This window comes from Bidens hawaiensis, unplaced genomic scaffold (genome assembly GCF_021521415.1).
Source record: "Bidens hawaiensis isolate Kalapana, Puna unplaced genomic scaffold, B.hawaiensis_p1.1 tig00031215_1, whole genome shotgun sequence".
NCBI lineage: Eukaryota > Viridiplantae > Streptophyta > Magnoliopsida > Asterales > Asteraceae > Bidens > Bidens hawaiensis.
In genome coordinates this window covers 101,319-120,079 of record NW_027495264.1, presented here as the reverse complement: position 1 = coordinate 120,079, position 18,761 = coordinate 101,319, and the positions used below count along the sequence as shown (strand labels likewise).

The window sequence follows — 18,761 nt, the reverse complement described above, 5'->3', positions numbered from 1 at the left end:
TCAGAACACTCATCACATTAACTTTGCTCGTTTATTTCATCTCTCGGTTTATTCGCTTAATCCTCAAGGTGAGTAATTACTCCCCTCATATTGTAACACGAATTTGGTTGGTATTGGCTAGGTCTCTATAGTACTGACACTAAACCCGAAAAATAAATTAGTAAAAAAAGTATTAATAAATCTTAAATTACACGATAGCGACCAAATTCGTGTCGTTGTGATCACATGTTGATGTAGAATTGAGGTTGTATAATTTATTAATGTTTCAACTATTTAAGTTGATATCCAACAACCACATTTCGACCTAGTTGAATCGTGGTGTTACACATATGCAAAAGGTCTAAATAGTTTTAGCGGATGTTTGGTAGCTTCTTAATGGTTCAAGTAATATGCTGCCTTTGAATCAGTAATCATTAAATGTGTTTGGTTCATCAGAATTACACCTCCGAACCCGTCAATAAACCTCTTACCAATTAAGTTTCAAAATGATGATGAATATAAATTTTACACCTTTGTCATTTCACATGTGTTGATAACCATTGGTCTCCCACTCACACACAACCTTCTCGACCGAGCACCGGTTCACCACCAAATTGGTGTACTCAGTACTAGCATAAAGTCTCTTAACAATTCACGCCTCTTATTAGTACCCTAATTATTAGTGCTAATGTTGCCAAAAAGTGCTATGAGATAAACCATATATTTGACAAACCAAATAGACCAAAAATATAACTTTCTCCCGTACGAGAAAAAGAAAGTAGCAATACCAGTACATTTGTGATATTAAGGTTTATGGATAATCAATACGCAAAACAACAATAACACTTATTAAGATTAACCCATCATTTATTGAAAATAAATGTTGCATATCCTACCTACACATTGTCATTCTCCATTAGTAAAGGATCAGTCAACATTAATTCTCTACAAAATTTATAAGAAACGTATTAAGATTTTACCAATATTTAACATGAAAGTTAAAACAATCTAACCAAAATTCAACTTATGTGTCATACTTAATTACCTGCCACTTTTGTTGAATAGTATAAGAAAAACAGGTTGTTCAGGTGAGAGGTAGAACAACTCTCGCACTACATATGCACACAAAGCCATACTATAAAAAAAACAATAAATATCAGCAAATCTGTCATGCTATTGCATATATGCAAATTATGGTACGATAAATCAAAGGCAAATGCAAAAATCCTTAAATAAAATAAAAACAATGTACTTTTATACATGTTACGTACCTCCCAAAACATATGATTAAAAGAATCCATGCAAAAGCATTTATCCAACTTGATTCCTTATATGCTACCCACACCTGAAAACAATAATTATATGTGTAATATTGTTGTTATAGTGGTAAGTATAAATAAGTTTTGACATATCTATACTCTCTAATAAAAGAATATAAGTTTTGTCACTTGTCACTCTTACATTAAACACCATCTTTTTTTAACAAATTTATAATAGTAAAATAATAGTTACTATTTTTAAAATTTATGGTTCAAAATTTGTTAATTTAATATTTACTTCTTATTTATTTTCAAACATTTGATATTTATAATTATCTTTTATTTTAAAATTGTTATAAAGACTATTGTACAACGACTGTATTAATAGTATTTAACGAGTTTATTGTATCCTGTTTATATTTATTAAATATTGTATTTTTAAATATTACCCGTGTAGTACACGGGCCTTAAACTAGTATATAAATATAACTAAATACCGAGAAAATCACGACACGCATGATTAGGAAGTCAGTTAGCAATGGTACTATGCACCTGCGAAAATTATTTGAAGTTTCATTTTACTTAAAAGAAATGAAATGCAAAATAGATAATAGAAGAAGGGAATTCATATACATACGGTGAGAATACTTCTGCACGAAATGGAGATCCGTCTATGGCAAAGACAAAAACTAATGATCCCAGCATCAAGCAGCCAAGAAAAATAAAGATTGTTCTTGTTGTAACAACAGAAACTCGCCACGTGTGTCCGATGACATCGCTAACAAAATTACAAATATAAAAAACTACAACGACTATGGCCTAGGATAAGCATATATATGACCTTTGTTCTTACCTTTTTCGACGTCTCACCAACACAAAATAAATAGGATCTTTTGAAGATTCCTCGGTTGATAACTTGAAGAGCTGTAAAACTATGTATCCACATGTAGTAAAACTGTATAAGAAAAATAATTGACTTAACACATACTCATTCGGTGCAAATTAATTATTTATATAGTTTACATGAATCTAAGAAACTTATAAGTATGTGCTACAAAGACAACAAAAACAAATAAGAATAACATCTCATTTTCATGTTGTATATGTCATATAACTTAGTAATTGATATAAAACCTATCAACGGGTCTACAGTCTTACAGTGCAATGGTATCAATGTGTTTGCTAACATATATTATTCCCTCCCAAATAGTGAGGGTTTAATTTCGGCAATGGATAAAATGATGTGATGATTTATTTAAAAAAATGGCATAAAACCTTTAAATCATGCACCGACCCAAAACCAACGGTTGTTCTTAATTGAATGCTGGAACGATTAAAAACATATTAGAATGCTGATAAATATGTAATAAGAAGACAAAATTACCTTCCGAGCCAAAATAATATAAACATAAAAAAAACTCGTAGGATCCATCTTGATTCTTTGTAGAAAAACCAAGCCTAAAATTTACAAGTAAACAACCATATATGAGTTCAACTGGTAAAAAGAAAAGAAGAAGCATATACCTGACTTTTAAACGACATACAAATATTGGTTTATAAATAAAGTGAAACCAAAGAACACTAAGCAACTTTAAAAGATTGGGTTATAAATAAAATGAAAATTCATACGACTATAAGAGAAACATCTATGCAAAATTCCAGCAATCCCACTTGCATCCACCTGCAATAAATTTTAGTGTCATCAACATGCTTAAGTAATGTTTACTATTTGATGGTTTTTAACTATTAATATCAAAGAACTGAATATGAGTTTGTTTTCTAAGGGTTACGGGTTCATGCTCGATAAACAAATGCATCTTAGAAATAAAAAGGGTGTTTGTGAGCTGCCATTAAAAAAGTATACCCTTTTTTTTAACTTTTCTCAATTTTTCATCACTTTTTTATTTTGAAATATAAGTATGACTTTTTAAACGATACATTTTATATGAGAATTTTTATTATTATATCATAAAATCAAACATTTAATTTATTTATTTGAAATAAAGTCAATAGGTCAATAAGTATGACTTTTTCCAGAAAAGACCTCTTTAATTTTTCTTCTTTCTATTACTTTTAAAAACGCTCACTAAATATGATGGAAAGGAAATTTTAAATTACTAAACTTTTAATCAAAAGTACATTTGCCTAGTCATGGATGATTTGAAATTGAAATTTTTTCCATTAAATTCCATCAAAGAAAAGATTTCAACTTTTTGCTGAAGGAATTTTCATCTGTCAACGTGAAAAGTTTAATATATTATGTAAACCATGTCATATGTGATATTTTGTGAGAACTCTTTTAACTTTTTCTAGTTTATAATAAATAACAAAAATAGTTCAACCACTCATTTTTCAAGTAGGTCCGATTACCGTACATCATTTATTCATACTGTAAAAAGTTAAAAACTATACTAATCATACTTAAATACTCCTCTCTATTATAATGTAATAATACTAATATTAGCTCTACTAACTAAATTTAACTAGAATCCATCATATGTGGTCTAGTGGTAAGAGGTTTAGGTTCTCCGGTAGAAATCTAAGTCTGACTCTAACTAGTGTCACTTTTGTTGGATTAAAAAATGATTAGATTTAGGCCTTGTGTAAGGTTGTCAGTTCAAATCCTAAGATCACCCGGGTTTTCGTCCCAACACGTGTTACATTAGAGAGTCTCACTCTTATAACGACACAAGAACCGTCAGGTGGCATCTTTTAAAACATTTCATTTGATTTCCATGCTGAACAAGAAGCCATAATTCACCTCAAAAGCTTCTATTCAGGAAATAATTAAAGAAAGAAGAAAAAAGTCAAACCCAAAGCTTAGATTATCTTCATTCACAAACTAAGGAGGTCTTTAGGTGAGCTTTTAAAACCTGCTTATTTGTTATTTGTTTGTTAAAAAACAAAAAAATGTTTGGTAAAGCAAATCTAAAGGTTTCAAAATGAAACTTTTCAAAAGTTGCTTTTACTTTTCAAAAAGCAAATAAGCATAAAATCAATTTAAAAAGCTACTCCAAACCCCCTCTAACTCAACTCAATCTTTATTATAAAACTAATTTATCTCTCTTCAATATACCCTACCAAACCAAACCCAACTTTTCACACTCATTAGCAACTCAACCTTAATTATTTTTTATTAAATAAATACAATTTATAATTGCTGTTTTTTATTGAACATGACTATAAATATAAAAATAAATTCTTAATAAATATACAATATATTTAATTTAAAATATTTATAAAAAAACTTAAAAATTATATGTGCTCAACCAAATCGTCTTTTAAAGCGATGTGAGCTTCTCTATTGGTCATATAACCGGAAAATTTTCAATTCATTGCATAGAATATTGAAAAGTTTTTCATCATATTCACTTTAGCTTCTTGTTGCCGGTCAATATTTACTTTGTATTAAAAAATATACATTTTTTTATAAACTTTGTTTTTAATAAAATTTATACCGGTATGTTCACAAAAATAAACTGAACAAGACTGTGTTTCTAGATTTTTTAAAAAACTTAATTATTAAAATTTATTATAAAAAAATCAATATTATAGTTAAAACTAATTAGTGTATAAAGAAAATGAAAAACAAATTAAATGAAAGTCCAATAAAATAGTGACATGTGGCGGTGAGTGGGTTTGCAAATTAGTTTGTTGTGGTGAATCGCTTTGGCCCATTTCTTTGATTTTTTATTTTTTTTTAATTTCAAATAGTAAGACAAATTAAATAGAAGTCCAATAAAATAGTAACATGTGGCGGTGAGTGGGTTTGCAAATTAGTTTGTTGTGGTGAATCGCTTTGGCCTATTTCTTTGATTTTTTATTTTTTTTTTAGTTTCAAATAGTAAGACAAATCATGTGTGGTTTGCTAATAGGAGTGGTCTTATGTCCAAAAAAATTGGACTAATAAGGAGCTTGCAAAGATTTTCTGAATTAAATGATTGAAAGTAACTGGCAATGGATGAAAGAAGATATATATGATGCAACTCGCTTCTTGTTTCAAATCTTGTATCTAATTTACTAACCAAACACGTTTTAACTTTTTGACTGAAATTTCAATTCCTTCGTATTCCAATTCCGTTTCTAATTCTTTTTAAAAACATTCAGTGCCAAATGCTTTGCAAAATATATAATCCAAACTTTTACCTTGCTTTCGGGTCGAAACAAGAAACGAAGTAATCGGTGGAAAATGCATAAACAAGTGAAACTGCCATGACACAAGCCAATAAGCTGAACAAAGTCTTGAGTGCTACTGTTAGCATCGCCATTATTTTTTGCTGTGTGTGTACTGATTGTTATCTGGATGATTTTTATCCTTTTTATAGACATATTTACATTAAACTAATCCTTTTTACAGCACACTTCCATTTAATTAATTTTCATAAATCAAAACTAAGGAGCTAACATTAATATTATCTTAATGAATCAGAAATAAATAATCTAAAATTTCTGTAGCGTTTAAGTTATTATTATTTTTGTTTTTATCGATTGTACGTCGTTTGGATTTTACGATACTTGTGTAGCTAGCCTCTTCACATGCCAACTCATCCTCTAGAAAATATGCAACGGTGCATTAACGTGCGTTTGGTTGCTATTGGGTTAAGTTCATTACGATACCAACACTAAAATTAAAAAAATAATTTATAGACCGGTAACAAAATCCGGCGCGCTACGGTGAAGGTGCAATTCTGCGAACTTGGTCGGTTTCATTTAAGTTCGCAACGATAATAACACTAAATCCAAAAGATAAATTTGTGAGCACCCAAAACAGTATCGCTAAATTAATAAATCAAAGTGGAAAGAACACTTAGCTAATCATAATACCATATAAAGAGAGCATTAGGGATGAGCAAAATCGATACCGGTACCGATTGGTACCGGTACCGAAATTGGTACCGATTTGGTACCGTCGGTACCGAATCGCTACCAAAGTTTTAAGTTTTGGAATCGGTACGGTACCGATATTTCCCGATTTTTTACCCTCGGTACCGGGACACCAGTACCAAGATTTTGAGATTTTCAGGATCGGTAATTTCGGTACCGGTACGGTGCTCATCCCTAGAGAGCATATGATGCAGGAGCATCTCTTAATTTAATTATGATTTTTATTATCTTTTAGTATTTTTTGTTTATCATGTTTCCTAGTTTATCTATAATCTATTAAGTATAAATACGGCTATTAGTTTATTGTTTAAATAGTTTTTGATAATTTTTGTTTAAGTTTATATAAAAGAACATTGTTCTTGGAACCTATGGTTCAGTTTATCGGTCTTTGATTAACTAAAGTGTCATGAGCCATTTGAATGCTTCCGTTCCCGCATCAGCATAATTCCTCCAACTTCTTTCATGTAAAGCAATTCAACAATCGTTTCAAAATACGAAGGAATTCAACCAAAGTAAATGTAAAGGAATCTCTAACCACTCACCGTCGTCACATATGTCACCTTGTCTACTGCTACCTCGGATACGGTAACACACACCATTGAACCAATACCAAAATTTTGGCTAGGTTTCGGTTAGAGTTAGGTTCTTCTTATAGGCTTAATTAACTTGGTTTTTGTTAATAGCCAAACAAATGTTTTGAGCTAACATTTTAAGCATATAATTCATCATAAAGAACAAACCTTTTATTTAGGTCCTTATATCCATGGACATAATAACTAAGAAGATTTCTATGTTTGATGCCCAGGAACTCTTTTTTTCTAAAAAGGTTAGCACTTTAGTTATGCAATAACAACAAACCCATACACACCATAAATTATACACATACATCTCAATAAGACTTAGAATCCTCCACATCATAGAGCTCCTTAGATGAAACCTTTGGTACTCAATGCTTATTAAAAGCAGTGACGGATCTAGAAATAAATTCTAGGGGTAACCTAAAATTTTTTGTTTTCATCATACATTCATGTAAAAAAAGACGATAACAAATAAAGTTAACACACCTACCTAATAGATGATCTCTCCTCTTCGGCATTTAATAGCTTGAAATCGGACCATTACATCGTCTTCCGTTACTTTATTAAATGTTTCTCTTTCGACCGCACAAATTAGAGCATTGTTCAAATAATCGTCACCCATTCGATTGCGTAAATCCGTCTTGATAAGCTTCAATTTAGAAAAACATCTTTCAACGGTTGCGGTTGCAACCGGTAAAACCAACGCTAGCTTCAATATCCGATATACCAAAGGAAAAGAAAGATGTTTTCCGGTTTCCACCATTAGACGAGCAAGATCACTTATTCCATCCAGTTTTGCAAATCTTTCATCTTCTTTTACAGAGTGATAGAAGACATTAAGCTCACCCAAAAGACACCCTCTTTCTTTTGTAGTAAAATCTTTCTCATACATCTCAGAAAATGCAATTATCTTAGACGTGTCAAACTAAGAAAACCGGTCACAAGGATTTAAACCCGACATGTTTTCTAGCAAAGTAGTTGTTACCTCATTGAATCGATTTCCAAATTCTTGGATTTGCATATCCAAAACCGTATTAAAAATGTCAACTTCAAAATTATGTCGATTAGTAATGACATTCTTTTGGTTTCTAGCCTTACCATACGTTTCCGTCATATCTAACATCTTGATGTTTTTTACACAAAAAGATGTTACTTTTTCCAACATTGAAGCAAACCCGTTTTGCCTTAAATCATTCAATGCTCGTTTTGTTCCATTTATCAACTTAGCCGCTTCTAATAAATTTTGACTTTTTTTTGAAGATGTTTTGAAAGTACATTTGTGTGGCCTAAAACATCTTCCATCAAGTGCGCATAAAAAACAAAGTCAAGTTTTTTGAAATATGATAAAATACCTTTTGCATGGGTTCGTTGTTCAGTGGCATCTCCTTCTTTTTGAATATAACGAAGCACGTCAACAACTTCCGGAAATAATCTAAGCAAACTTATGATTGTTCTATGATGAGAACCCCATCGTGTATCTCCAGCTCGTACAAGGGAAACCTCTTGGTTTAATCCTTTTCCGGTCTTAATTTCACCTTTTTGAATAATCTTTGTTAAAGTTTTTGTAATTAAAGTATGAAACTTATTACTTACTTGATCCATGCTCAATTGGTTACTTGCTAATAAAGAAACAATGGCTTGTTTAAGAGTTGAGGAACATGTGTATTTCACATTGAGCAACTCCAATAAAACTCTCTTTAACAACTCCAAGTTTATCAACATACCTCACGACTACAGCCATTTGTTCCTTTAAAGATACGTCACTAGACTCATCTACTAACAACCCAAAAACATTGTCTTTAATTTCTTCACAAATCATCTTGGATACTTCTTTTGCAAAGCATTCGATAATCTCTTTTTGTATCAATGGAGATGTCAACTTGTTATTCTTTTTTGCATTCCCTAATGTGTACTTACCAATATCCGGGTTATTTTCACTAATCAACTTTAAAACTGCAAGAAAAAGACCTTTAGAAAAAGAGTCCTCCGATTCATCATGACCACGGAATGATAAAGAATTTTCTAACAAGAATCTGGTACTACGAACCGAACCCATTAATCGAAACCGATTTCCAATCCTTTCTTCTTTACTTTGCTTGTTGAATTTCTCATTAATGGATTGTTTTTGGTTCAAATGATTGTCAGATTTTTGCATCGCCTTATTATGATAGCTGTCAACCTTCCCAACATGTTCTTTTAAAGCACCTGGTTTACTCCAATTACAAAAGCCTTCAGTTGAAAAAGTATCTCTTCCACCTTGATTACCAAAAGTTTCTTTAAACAAGTAGCAACATAAGCAATGTGCTTTGTCTACTTTTATGCTATACTCTAACCACGGATATTTATCAAACCATTCTACATTAAAACGTCTCGGCTTACCATTATAGGCTTTGAATGGAAAGTTATGATTTCGTGGTTGAAAAGCCTTTTTAACAAGATAATGTCGTCTTATGTTATCTCTTTGATTAGGGTGATAACTAGCAATAGGTGGCCTATCAAAGGGATCAGAATGAATATCATTCAAATCAATTGTATGTGGAATTGAAGGACTTGAAGTCGAAGGAATGTTTAGACCAATATTATCATCATCATCTTGTTCTTGCACATCATTACCAATATTTGGACTTCCATCAACGTCATCAAATTTTCTTTTAAAAAATTTGCCAATAAGAGCTTGCTTAGGATGTGGTTTCATCTTCAAAGTTCCAAATACCCTAATGGCCTAATTAAGTAATTATATAAGAAAGTAAAAGTTAAAATCTTAATTATAAACAAAGACAATAACTAAAACTAACAACCAAACCCTAATCTAAAGTCCAATTTCATCTCTTTAAATATAACTATATAAACCCTAAAATAAAATAGAAAACAAACAAGAACAATACCTTTGAAGAAGGGGTCGGCGAAGTGGCGAACAGCTGTGGTGACTGGAGAAAGGGCCGGCGGACGGCGGTGGTGGCTGGTAATTGTTTGGTCTGGTCGTCGCTGGATATGGTGGGAGGCTGGGAGCAGATCACAGTGTTTTATAAATTTATTATATTATTTTTTTGGTTTTATTTTATTTAAGTTGTGTGGGCTTTTATCTAATGTGTGGGCTTTTAGTCAATGTGTGGGCTTATCAAAATCTTTGAGGGGTAACCCAGTTTTCGTTTAGGGGTAACCCGATATATAAAACGACGAAAATAAAATTTTTTTTACACTACGGAATGGAAGTTGAGGGGTAACCCGGGTTACCCCTGCCCAAACCTTATGTCCGCCACTGGGTTTAAGTTAATTATTGCAAGAAATGAGATAAATGAATATGAGCCACTAATTTTATTTTAGGTTTTAAATATTTAAAAATAAATAAAAAAGATGTAAATGTAACAATAAATGAACTCTCTCTCTCTCCAATTAATACAACTAATATAACTATAATAAATATCTCTAATTAATACATTTAACTAATTTAACTATAATAATTAAAAAGATAAAAACACTACTTTAGTTTTATTTGTATTTACACATTCTTCATTTTATTCAACATAAATACAATTTATTCATATAATACTATTTTTTATATTAAAAAAATAATTTTCACTCAATATATTAGCATATATCAACGTATTCAAGCTCAATAAATATACAACTTACATAAAGTTATATAACCTACACTTGTTTTGACCAATAAAAATGTACAACATACAAAAAGCATATAACTTACCTATGTAATTCAACATCAACAATTATATAAACTACACAAAGATACCCATACCCTACATATGCGTATGTCATATGTTTTTCGTATGTAAGCCATATGTTTTCTTATTCTTAGAACAAGTGTAGGTTATATGTTTTTGTTTAGGTTGTATATTTTTTATTGACATTTAATGCAACCATGTGTAAGATAATTTTGTATTATTCATCACAATGTAACTACGTTTTTGATGGATATTGATATGTTGAATTTGAAGAAATTGGTTTTGTAAAGAAATTAATGTATAAATAAATTGTATTTGTGTAAGATAAAATTTTCGTGTGTAGGTTATATGTTTTTTGTGTGTAGGTTATATGTTTTCGTGTGCGTGTTTATTTTATTGATGATGAATTTTGTGTGTAGGTTAAATGTTTTTTGTGTGTAGGTTATATGTTGTCTTATTCTTAGTACAAGTGTAGATTATACGCTTTTATGTAGGTTATATATTTTTGTTGATATCTAATGCAAACACATGTAAAATTGTTTTTTGGTATTATTCATCATAATGTAAGTATGTGTTGATGGATATTAATATATTGAGTTGGAAGAAATTAGTTGTGGATAGAAAGAAATTCTAATGTATGAATAAATTATACTTGTGTAGGATAAAAATTTAAGAAACAAAAAGTAAGTTATAAAAATAAATGAGTTCTTAATATTTTCTAATTATAATAATTTAATTAGTTATATTAATTAAATAAATAAGTATTATGGTTTATTAGTTATATTAATTGAAGAAAAAGAATAATTAATAGTTTATTTAGCATAAGCATTTAAAACATAAAACAAAACTAGTGGTCCATATTTATTTCTTACATTTCTTGCAATAATATCATTTCTCTCTTGAACCATCCCCCATACATACATATATATATATATAATGTTGTATTATATGGATTGTCTCTCAAAATTGCCATCATTAAACTGTTTTGGTGGTTCGGGTTTGGTCGTTGTTTAGTAGGGCTTTGAGGTGGTTCAGGTCAGGATTGGTTACATAAGTTCCGAATGGCCTCGGTAACCGAGTTTGGCCCGTGTTGTTACAGGTCGGTCTCAATGATCGGTTACAATTAAAAACGACACTGAATTAAAAAAAATGGAAAAAAGAAACTATTTTTTGTTCTTAATGATCAATCTAACTACTATGTAGTTAGTATACTAAAGCTCTTAACTTAAAACCACAACCAGTAATTGCCTAAGGATGTTCACCCCCAATTCAAAAAACCTAATTTTCCAATTCAAGGGACATCAATGATTTATATCAAGAAAAGGAAAGATGCATAGATCTCATAACAGTATACACCTATATGAAGATAAAATCCAACATAATAAACCCTAGATGAGACAATATAAAAATCCACCTGTCCACCGGTTCAATTTAACACTCTAATCAAGTAATAATACAAATTAACATCGTAATCTCACGTAATCAACGGTAATTATATGATACCTGAACGACGAATGACGGAATACCGGACCCGTCAGGGGTAGAACCGGCTACAGAGGCGCCGTTGTTTAGGTGCGTACGCCTTGGAACGTACCGTAGTGCTGCTGATCTTGGGGACTGTAATCCTTTACTGGATCACTCATGATTTCATTGCATAAATGAGATTGGACTGAGTTCTAGGGTTTTGGTAATTGTTTTAGGGGTGGAGCTGTAGACAAGAAAGAAAAAAAAGGGATTTCTTTCTGTTTCAAGTTTCAACTACCAACTTTAAACTTCGTGCACCTTATGACCAATGTTTAATGACTCGCAAAAAAGAGAGTCATAAATCTTCGTTTTTTTTCATTTTATGACTGCTGGTTAATGACTTGCAAAAAAGTGAGTCATAAATGTTCTAATCTTTAGAAAACATGACTTTTTTATTATGACACACGCATTTGCGAGTCATAAATAGCCGCAAATCATAAATTGTTAGTCATTAAAAGCTATTTTTCTAGTACTGAGTGCAATATAGGAGTTAGTAGGGGTAGAATAACATTCAACGTGCAACAAAAGTTAATGATAGGCAACATTGGCACATAGCTATCAGTAACTAATTAACGAACTAGCTAGTCAAAGTTAACACACCAAGATGCCAACTAGTAGACATAACTAGCATAAATCCAATTGTGTTAACAAACTACCGATAAATATCGGATTGTGTAAAGGAGTAGAAATCCTAAGGTTCGATAAAGAATGACAACACGGTAACAAAAATAATGAGTTCTTGTATTTGGATTAGTAAAAAACTTACCATCACGTGACATGCCCTTGGATAAACGTACTTTAATACAATCGAGACCTCTTGAGGCCCCCTTTTGAAGTGCCTTATAAAACACTCATTACTCCTTGGCTCACATTCTTACTCAACACCCTACAACGAAATAAAAGATTAAAGTTTTACTTAATAAATAAAATATAAACCTTACACAAAGTCGAGAAAAAACTTATCGTATTCTTCGGATGTTTTACTATAATAGACGGCAACCCCTCAATTATCGTATTCTTCGGATGTTTTACTATAATAGACGGCAACCCCTCAATTTATGTTTTGCAACTAATCTTAATTACCCTTTACTTGGACTTCTACTTGTTTGTAACTCACATCTTTCACCAAACTGACTTATAATTTAGTATAAAGTTCTTTTTAAAATCACTAAAAATTGTGAGAACTTTGAGAACTAAAAAAAAAAGAAACACAATGTATAGCTGAATAACAAGTAAACAAAGTTTTTATTTCCATTTTTACCATTTTTAGTGGACATTTGATTGGTTAACTTGATAAAATTGCATATTCTTATATTTGTATTCAAATTGTGTCTGTGTTAATTTGGCACCAAATCACATTCCCTTGACACAGGTGGATTATTCATCTTGATTTTGCCAAAAATAATTTTGTTTTAGTAAGATAATTTTGCAACATTGCCCGGCCCGAACCTTTGAACCAACCCAAAAATGTTTATGCCGTTTCTTATGAAAATGAAACATCTAAAAATAGTGAATCCATTGGGAAAAAAAGAAGAAATCTTGGATTTGTCACTGTCTACTGTGATAATGTTTTCGTTGTTTATCACTGAGAGAAACTTGATAAACATCAGCATACCAGCTGCAGACACTTAAAAATACACTCACTTTGTTCGAAAAACAAAAAGTTCATCGGATTGGTCATGTTCTCCATGCTCCTTGTTTTCTAGTACGCGGATATATCCATCAAGAGCCTTCCTTGGCAGCTTTTCTAAGACTTCAGGACGACAGGACCAGTTTGACCGTTCGCTCCACAACCCCTCAAACTACGTTTATGTAACGTTACATAATTGTAAGGTGTGATTGTAAACTATCTCCCTATATAATGCGAGTCCCCTTTGTAAACGAAACAAAGAAAATATTGATACATAAGACATTTAAATTACATGTAGAGAAGAAATAAATTAACATCCACACCAGTATACATGCACAGAAGAAAGTAAATTATTGAACATTCACTACTCTTTTCTTTATCATACAAGCATTATACTTGATGTCTAGATGGGTCCATGAGTCCAAACATCACAAGTAATAAAACGAAAACAACATGTTACAGCATTTAAGTCTACCGGTACTCCAACACCACAACATCTTGCAGTTAAATATTGGAATGAGCCATCAACGGTGGATCACTGGAGTGCAAATCTCTACAGAAAAAAAGGGCTGCACAGTTATAATTTAACAAAACAATATATGTATCAATCCTGAGCATGGATAATATTATTTGTATATATCATGCATATATATACATATAATATTATCTTAACTTGTGCTCATGAATGTATCTCGTCTTGCCACATGAGCTAGTTTTTTGGAATCATGTGTTCGAACACTTATACGAGGCAAAATTATATGCACTTATTATGTTATTTGCTTAAGGTGTCTACGAGTGGTAAACACGACTGACTTGATAAAGAAATATATACACGTGATAAATAAGTTTTTTTTTTATAAATCGGTGGTTATAAACAATTAAACATTGGGTGGTTAAATATTGAAAGAAAAAGAATCTTATAAGCTAAAAGTTTAAAAAAAAGAATATTAAGGGGAACATTGAATAAAAATTATGAGGTTGCTATGAATGTTGGTTTATAAAACCTGACTAACTAAGAGGTAGCCTCTGAATGGTTGAGTATAGTTCTGAAACTTACTCATTAAGAAGTTCTATAAGCCATTAAAAAGTGTTTTACAAATGGACCAAACACACTTTACCTCTAACCAATTCAGATGTAGTTTTTTAATGAAATCATTAAAAGGCTATTAAACTGCCCTTAATATAGGTTCATCTATTTTAATTATGGGGCTAAGTTGGTTTCGAAAGTCTGTTTGTTTTCAAAATCTCGCAAAGTTACTAAACTCTACTAGCTTTTACACTATAGCATGCTGCACTATAATTCATTTTGTATTAGAGAGGAGGCTCCCACTATGTCCCATCTAAATATAGATTAGATTTTTAGATAGTATAAATGTATAATCTATAATGTAGTAGCACGGCCGGCTAGTCTATTTTTCACATGGGTTAATATTAAATATTATTTAGGGGGTGTTTGGTACAGAGAAAAAGAATGGGAAGAAATGGAAATAGAAATGGGAGAGAAATGGAATTGGAGAGAAATAGAAATGGGTGGAGAATTGACAATCATTTCCTTTGTTTGGTACAATAGAGAAATGGGTGAAGAAACGGGAGCAGAGACGTGATTAGGGTTCCGCCTCGGCATCATCATGGTGGAGAAATGGTGGCTCAGAGACGCGTCGCAACACCGCGAACGGAGTAGAGCGTCATCATCATCGCCGCGCAACATCAACACCGCGATTTAGGGTTCCGCCTCGCAACACCGCCTCGCGATTTAGGGTTTCGTTTTGGCTCAGAGACGCGAACGGACGTGGCTGCGGCGTCGGCCGCCGTGCCGGACGTCGGCATCATCATCACCATCGCCGGTCGGAGCATCATCATCATCATACGCGAACGGAGTAGAGCAGAGACGCGATTTAGAAGCAGAGAGAATTCCATTTCTCTTCCAAATGGAGAGAATTGGATTTCTCTACTTTTTGCCTACACCCAATTCTCAGAGAAAACCAATTCTCCGCCCAATTCTCCGCCTAATTCTCCCAAACAAGAGAAACCTAATTCTCTACCCTCAAATCTCTCTACCAAACACCCCTTATGGCTGACCTACAACCTGTTCATGTATATTAATTTTTTATTACACCTTTTATAAATTGTATAACTAATTAAAATTCTTTTGGGTGTTCTTTTTTGACTATATTATGGTGAGACCATGATTTTAACAGTGGATTGTGTTCTTGAAGACTCGAACAAAACTTAGTTCTTAAGTGTGAAAGTTCAGAATGCCAGTGATTTTAGTGTAATTAGGGATTCATTTGTTGATCAAGTTTAACTTTTGATCAAGTTAATTGTAATATAAATCTAAATAAGTCATGTGCGGGATGCACGCTTATTTAATATTATTATAATTTATAATTCTATTGGTATTTAGGGGCGACGCCCCTAAGCAATAATAGGGGTTACAAAGTATAAAAAAATATTATTTAATTAAATAAAAAAATGTAACGCCTTTTAAATGTAATTATAGAACTGAAGATAAATAAGCTACTTGAAATGCTCTAATTAAGTTTAACGTCTTGTCTTGAGTTTTTTAACTAATGAAAGAAAAGGAAATGAGAGGGAAGGATAAGAAATGGAAGAGAATGGAAGGAAAATTTTTTTTAATTAGGTGTGTTCTTGAGTTAGAAGGAAATTAGAGGAAATAAAAGAATAACTATTTATCCTTAGTAATCAGCCCATTTTTTAGAGGATAATTTATTAGGAAAAAACATCAATTTAATCTTTTCTAACTCCTCCTACTTCTTTCTTTTCCATCCTAAGAAAAACTCAATAACACCCATATTTTAACTATCCTTAATTTTTCTTTCATTTCCCTCATTTGAAAAAACTAAAGAACAAGACGTAAAAGATAGAAGTTAAAACTCCATGAACATATAATTGAATGGTAGAGCTTGTGAAGAGACATTTTGTAAGTTACTAAACAATTTTCTTATTCGCAATATCTTTTATTAAATATTTTATTTGCGTTTTAAACATGCAAAAGTTGGTGATGATCAATGAAATGACTATTCACTACTGGTTAAGTCAATTAAAAAAAATTATATTTTATTAAATATTTTATTTGTGTTTTAAACATGCAAAAGTTGGTGATGAACTGATGATCAATAAAATGACTATTCACTACTGGTTAAGTCAATTAAAAAAAATTATATATAATAATTAAATAATTTTATGATATTTTTACGAGAGAAAATTCTAAGAATGTTCTCAAGGAGAGTATCTCGACTAATATCTCCCATTTGCGAAGAATTCTTTAAATATTCATCCAAAACTACTTGCAACGACTAGTTTTTATTCTCAATCTACTAAAGACTATTAGTCTATGTGTAGTGAAGGGGCTACAAATTGGGGCGTTTTACACCGTGTGGCGCTCAGTCAGCAAGAGGTGAAAATTTGTTTTTGGGGTGTAATGGTGTAGAGGCTACAAATAGTATTATAATAATATATAATATATATATATATATGTGTGTGTGTATAACACACACACATATGCATACATGCCGGCCCCACACACACACACACAATTCGCCCTTCTTCCAGGCGAGGAGAAGACCTTGCCCCCGCCGCCCCTAATCGCCCTAAAATCGCCGGGGGGCGGTGTTCTAGCCCTTCGTCGCCCCTTATCGCCCTCAAATGACGCCCAGTACGTTTGGCCTTAGTTTTCCAAATCTGCCGGTCATTATTAGCGCCCCCCCCCCCCCCCCTAAAAAAATCTACTCGTGACTAGCAGCTTCCCCTCCAATCTACTCATCCATCGTAGTTTTACATAAAAAAACTCACCCGTAACATTTTGCATATATTTAAATATATATAGGTCTTTATTTTTAACAAATCAGATTTATATTAAATAAACATATACACAAAATATAAAATTTTAATTTGTATTTAAATAAGTATATTTAATATTTTAAAAATATATGATGGTTTAAATAAAAATATATAAAAAAAATAATTTTAAACAACAATATCTATAAATATAAAAATTCGTCCCTATAATTTCATTAAAACTATATAATTATATTAAAAATATTTGTATATAAACTATATAAATATTAACAATATTTTTTGAATAAAAAGTTATATATAAATATATATATATATAACTATCTATATAATTGTCTATCTTAAAATCTTATGTGTCATTCTCAGGTTGTTCCCCCATTCTCTAGAGCCACCAGATTGCTTGATTTATAAATAGAGGCTTTTTATGCATTTGACCCGAATTCGCGGGTATGGATCTCACCAAACCCGGATAGTATTTAAATGGGCTATAACATCTCATTTATTTGTAAAACTATTTCATAATTAAACAATAATTTTCGCGGGTCATGGTTTTCACCAAACCCGGATAACCCTTAAACGGGTTATAACATCTCATTTATTTGTGAAATAACCTCTTAATCATCAAAGAATAATTTTCACGAGTTATGGGTCTTACAAAACTCTAATAGCCCTCAAATATATTATACGATCTCATTTATTAATAAACATTTTCATCATCAAACTCTAATTTAATTTATCTGTTTTACATGTTCTCTGTTGCTGGTCTATCATCTCCATCGTCGGTAAACTTTTGATACTACCCACCATCGTCAACTACATCAATGCCCCTTTTTCATTAGACTATTATTTGTGTTCATGTTTGTACATTTAAACAAATCAACATGCTCGTGTTCGACTATGTTTGTTCGTTAAAAATCTAAAAAACCTAAACATCTCAACTGATAAAACCCAAACGTTAAAAAATATAATAACAAACTAATATATATGCATTAAATTAAAACAAAATTATGTTAAAAAAATAAAATAAATCACATAAAATAGCAAAACGATTAAAAAACAAAACTTTAAATAAACTCCCGTGTCACGGGAGGATCAAACTAGTATATATATATATATATATATAGAATATCCTTATGTAATACAAAAATATATTTTTAAACTTGTCTCAATAATTAATTATAATAATATAATACTCGTCCCGACTGATTTTGCGTCACGCGTCAATTATTTGTTAGTTTATGAAACTACTCATTAACTTTAAGAATATAAGTGTGACGAGTAAATTTTGATGGCCATTTGGAGAACTCTTTGCAAATGGGGACAATGCTTAGAATGGACATTCTCATAATTTTCCCTTTCTAAAGCGGGTGTTGAAAGCTCTATTTTCCAATAAATGACTTGGCTATATACT

General features: G+C 31.4%; 2 protein-coding genes across 6 annotated transcripts in view; both read right to left on the bottom strand.

The window, feature by feature from the left end:
* LOC143581878 (uncharacterized) overlaps positions 1–5,758 on the bottom strand; it is a 50,952-nt gene extending 45,194 nt beyond the window's left edge. For 2 of the 5 annotated variants that reach the window (XM_077064564.1, XM_077064563.1), the window contains exons 1-6: positions 5,385–5,754; positions 2,868–2,919; positions 2,623–2,696; positions 2,092–2,193; positions 1,876–2,016; positions 1,736–1,790 (exon numbers count right to left, since the gene is read on the bottom strand). In XM_077064564.1, the coding sequence (XP_076920679.1) occupies positions 1,736–1,790; positions 1,876–2,016; positions 2,092–2,193; positions 2,623–2,696; positions 2,868–2,919; positions 5,385–5,506 (546 nt within the window). In that variant the 5' untranslated portion in view covers positions 5,507–5,754. Of the gene's footprint in view, positions 1–781; positions 925–1,024; positions 1,115–1,250; positions 1,325–1,735; positions 1,791–1,875; positions 2,017–2,091; positions 2,194–2,622; positions 2,697–2,867; positions 2,920–5,384 lie in introns of those variants that run through there. The other 3 variants (XM_077064561.1, XM_077064562.1, XM_077064565.1) reach the window with 3 other exon arrangements.
* Positions 5,759–8,342: 2,584 nt separating this feature from the next.
* Positions 8,343–9,395, bottom strand: LOC143581892 (uncharacterized). The gene has a single exon (XM_077064574.1). The coding sequence runs from the start codon at positions 9,393–9,395 to the stop codon at positions 8,343–8,345; it is 1,053 nt and encodes a 350-aa protein (XP_076920689.1).
* Between the last annotated feature and the right edge of the window lie 9,366 nt (positions 9,396–18,761).